Source organism: Mus caroli, unplaced genomic scaffold, assembly GCF_900094665.2.
Source record: "Mus caroli unplaced genomic scaffold, CAROLI_EIJ_v1.1 scaffold_9775_1, whole genome shotgun sequence".
NCBI classification, from domain to species: domain Eukaryota; kingdom Metazoa; phylum Chordata; class Mammalia; order Rodentia; family Muridae; genus Mus; species Mus caroli.
Genome location: NW_018389048.1, coordinates 1 through 3,109, shown reverse-complemented (window position 1 = coordinate 3,109; position 3,109 = coordinate 1). Strand labels below are relative to the sequence as shown.

The following is a 3,109-nucleotide window of genomic DNA, read 5'->3' as shown; positions in this document are numbered from 1 at the left end:
ATTTTTTTTGTTGTTCACAATTGTTTTCACTATCCTGGACTTTTTCTTATTACAGACAAAATTGAAAATTGTTCTTTCTATCCCTATGAAGAATTGAGTTGGAATTTTGATGGGAATGGTATTGAGTCTGTAGATTGCTTTTGGTAAGGAGGCCATGTTTACAATGTTAATCCAACTGATGCATGGACATGGGAGATCTTTCCATCTTCTGAAGTCTTCAATTTCTTTCTTCAGAGACTTGAAGTTCTTGTCATATGAATCAATCACTTGCTTGATTAGAGTTACACCAAGATATTTTATATTATTTGTGACTATAATGTAGGGTGATATGTCTATAATTTCATTCTCAGTCTTTTTATCCTTTGTGTAGAGGAATACTACTGCTTTGTTTGAGTTAATTTTATATCCAGACACCTTGCTAAAGTTGCTTATCAGCAATAGAAATCCTCTGGTATAATTTTTGGGGTTGCTTACATTTACTATTATATCATTTGCAAATAGTGATACCTTGACTTCTTCCTTTCTGATTTGTATCCCTTTGATGCCCTTTTGCAGTCTAATTGCTATTGCTCGACCTTCAAGTACTATATTAAATAAATAGGGAGGGAGTGGACAGCCTTGTATCATCCCTGATTTTAGTGGTAATTCTTCAAGATTCTCTCCTTTTAATTTGATGTTGGTTATTGATTTTCTGTATCTTGCTTTTATGATGTTTAAGTATGTCCCTTGAATTTCTGATCTTTCCAAGACTTTTCATATGAAAGGATGTTGCATTTTTTGTTATAGGCTTTTTCAGCATCTAATGAGATTATCCTGTAATTATTTTCTTTAAGTTTGTTTATATAGTGGATGATGTTGATGGATTTCTATATATTTAACCATACCTAGTTTTCATTCTTCATCTCCTAGTTAGAAAGAATAATATGTCACTCTTTTGTATTCACTTCCAATATTAAAGCTTTAAAAAATAAACAGGGACTCTATTCCAAGATAAAGAAGTAGGGAAATTAATAATTACTCAGAACAGTATAAGATTTCCTATGGATATATAAGAATAAAAGGAGAAGAAGACATTAATTTGAGGGAGAACAGGGGGACCATGGGAGTGAATTATAAGGAGATGAGGGAAATGATATAATTACAGGCCTTACATATACAGTTATCAAAAATTAAATAAAATTGAATAGAAAGAAGCACTTTGTTATAATTAAAACTTTATTATTTCAAAAGTTATTTATATGAAAAACATTGTGTATCATGAAAGACAATCCAGTATGGGCATAAGGATTTATATCTTCCATACTATTTGTTGATTTTGCTGGCTATGAGAAGAATATGAGATAAGTGCTTGAAATTTAAATTTGAAATTTGTAATAATAAAAATTACCAAAGGTCCTAGCAAATGAGTAATTATATTGTATGGTAGGATAAAATAAATAGTAACAATCAAATCTATGTGTTTTTAAATAGTTTGGTCTAATAAATAATCTACATATGACTTCTGCTTACATGAATTTTTTTCTTTCAAGTATTTTCTTCAGTGCAACACTGACATCCTTATTCCTCAGGCTGTAGATCAAGGGATTCAGCATGGGTACAACAGAAGTATAAAACACAGAGGACACTTTTGCTTGGCCCATAGAATTCAATGATGAGGGCTGTAAGTACGTGAATGCACCAGAACCATAGAAGATAGCAACAGCAGAGATGTGGGAACTGCAAGTACTAAAGGCTTTGGACCTGCCCTCCCTAGAGTGAATGTGGAGGATGCTGGAAATAATGGAGGTATAGGAAGTAATAATGGTCAGAATTGGGACAAAGGTATTCAGTGTACCAAAAACCAGAATCAACATTTCACTGACATATGTATTAGAGCATGCAAGTTTCAAGAGGGGAAGGAAATCACAGAAATAGTGGTTGATTACATCTGATTTGCAGAACTGGATCCTCAACATGAAGCCCATGTTTACTGATGCACAGAACATCGCAAAAATGTATACCCCTGAAATCAGAGAACAGTAAATCTGAGAGGACATGGCTATATTGTAAACCAAGGGGTTACAGATGGCAACATAGCGGTCATATGCCATTGCAGCTAATGTGTAGCACTCTGCTGTACCAAAAATGATGACAAAATAGAGCTGAGTCATGCATCTAGGGTAGGTGATGAGGTTCTTCTTGGTCAGAAAGCTCACCAGCATTTTAGGGATAACAACTGTGGATTGACCAAAGTCAATGAAGGACAAACTGCTGAGGAAATAGTACATGGGTGTGTGCAGGTTGGAACTGAGCCCAATTAGTATAATCATGCCCAGGTTCCCAGACAGAGTGATCAGATAGATTCCTGTGAAGAAGAGGAACAGGGGCAACTGAAGTTCTGACTGCTCTGAGAGCCCAGATAAGAAGAACACCGTCACTGTGCAATGGTTTCCTGTTGTCATGTCCTCCATTCTTATCCTGAAGGAGTAAAGCAACCATAAGTGTGTTAGAGTGACTATTATTTTCCATTATAACACATACATATGAATTATTTCTTCTTCAGTAAACCATTTTCATGTATATAATTACCTTTATTTTGTCACGTTTGATAAATAAATTTATCTTGTGTTATTATTATTATTAGAGATATACTTAGAAGTTAAGATTGTACTTCATGTAAAATACTATCACTGAATTTAAGTTTTAAAGTTTTTTCATTCTTTCATAGCAAATTCTCAAAATTAAAATTTAGAGTCTGTAGTAGTGAGTGAAAGTATCTGTGTTGAGGATGTAAGATTTTCCTAAAAACAGTGAATGATTATCCAAAATATACTGTTTCTAGGGATCTTCAGAGCGCTTATTTTTAGACATTCCCATTTTTCCAATTCCTAATATACTTAAGGTCTTTATGTATCAAAATGTAAAAATTCATTTACATGTAGCAAATCAATGTATTCAATACTGTAAACATGGTGCTACTAAATTACATATTTGACTCATGATGAGACTATTATTAATCAGTGGTCACATGGTAATTCTAGGATTAAGTAGTGGACATATGGTACTACTTGGAAGGGGATTTGTCTTGTGGACCAATTCCTTTTTTTTTTTTTTTTTTTTTTTTTTTTTT

At 33.2% G+C, this 3,109-nt stretch overlaps 1 protein-coding gene across 1 annotated transcript; it reads right to left on the bottom strand.

Moving 5' to 3' along the window:
* Positions 1 to 1,505: 1,505 nt before the first annotated feature.
* LOC110287909 (olfactory receptor 1537-like) lies at positions 1,506 to 2,450 on the bottom strand. The gene has a single exon (XM_021154405.1). The coding sequence runs from the start codon at positions 2,448 to 2,450 to the stop codon at positions 1,506 to 1,508; it is 945 nt and encodes a 314-aa protein (XP_021010064.1).
* Between the last annotated feature and the right edge of the window lie 659 nt (positions 2,451 to 3,109).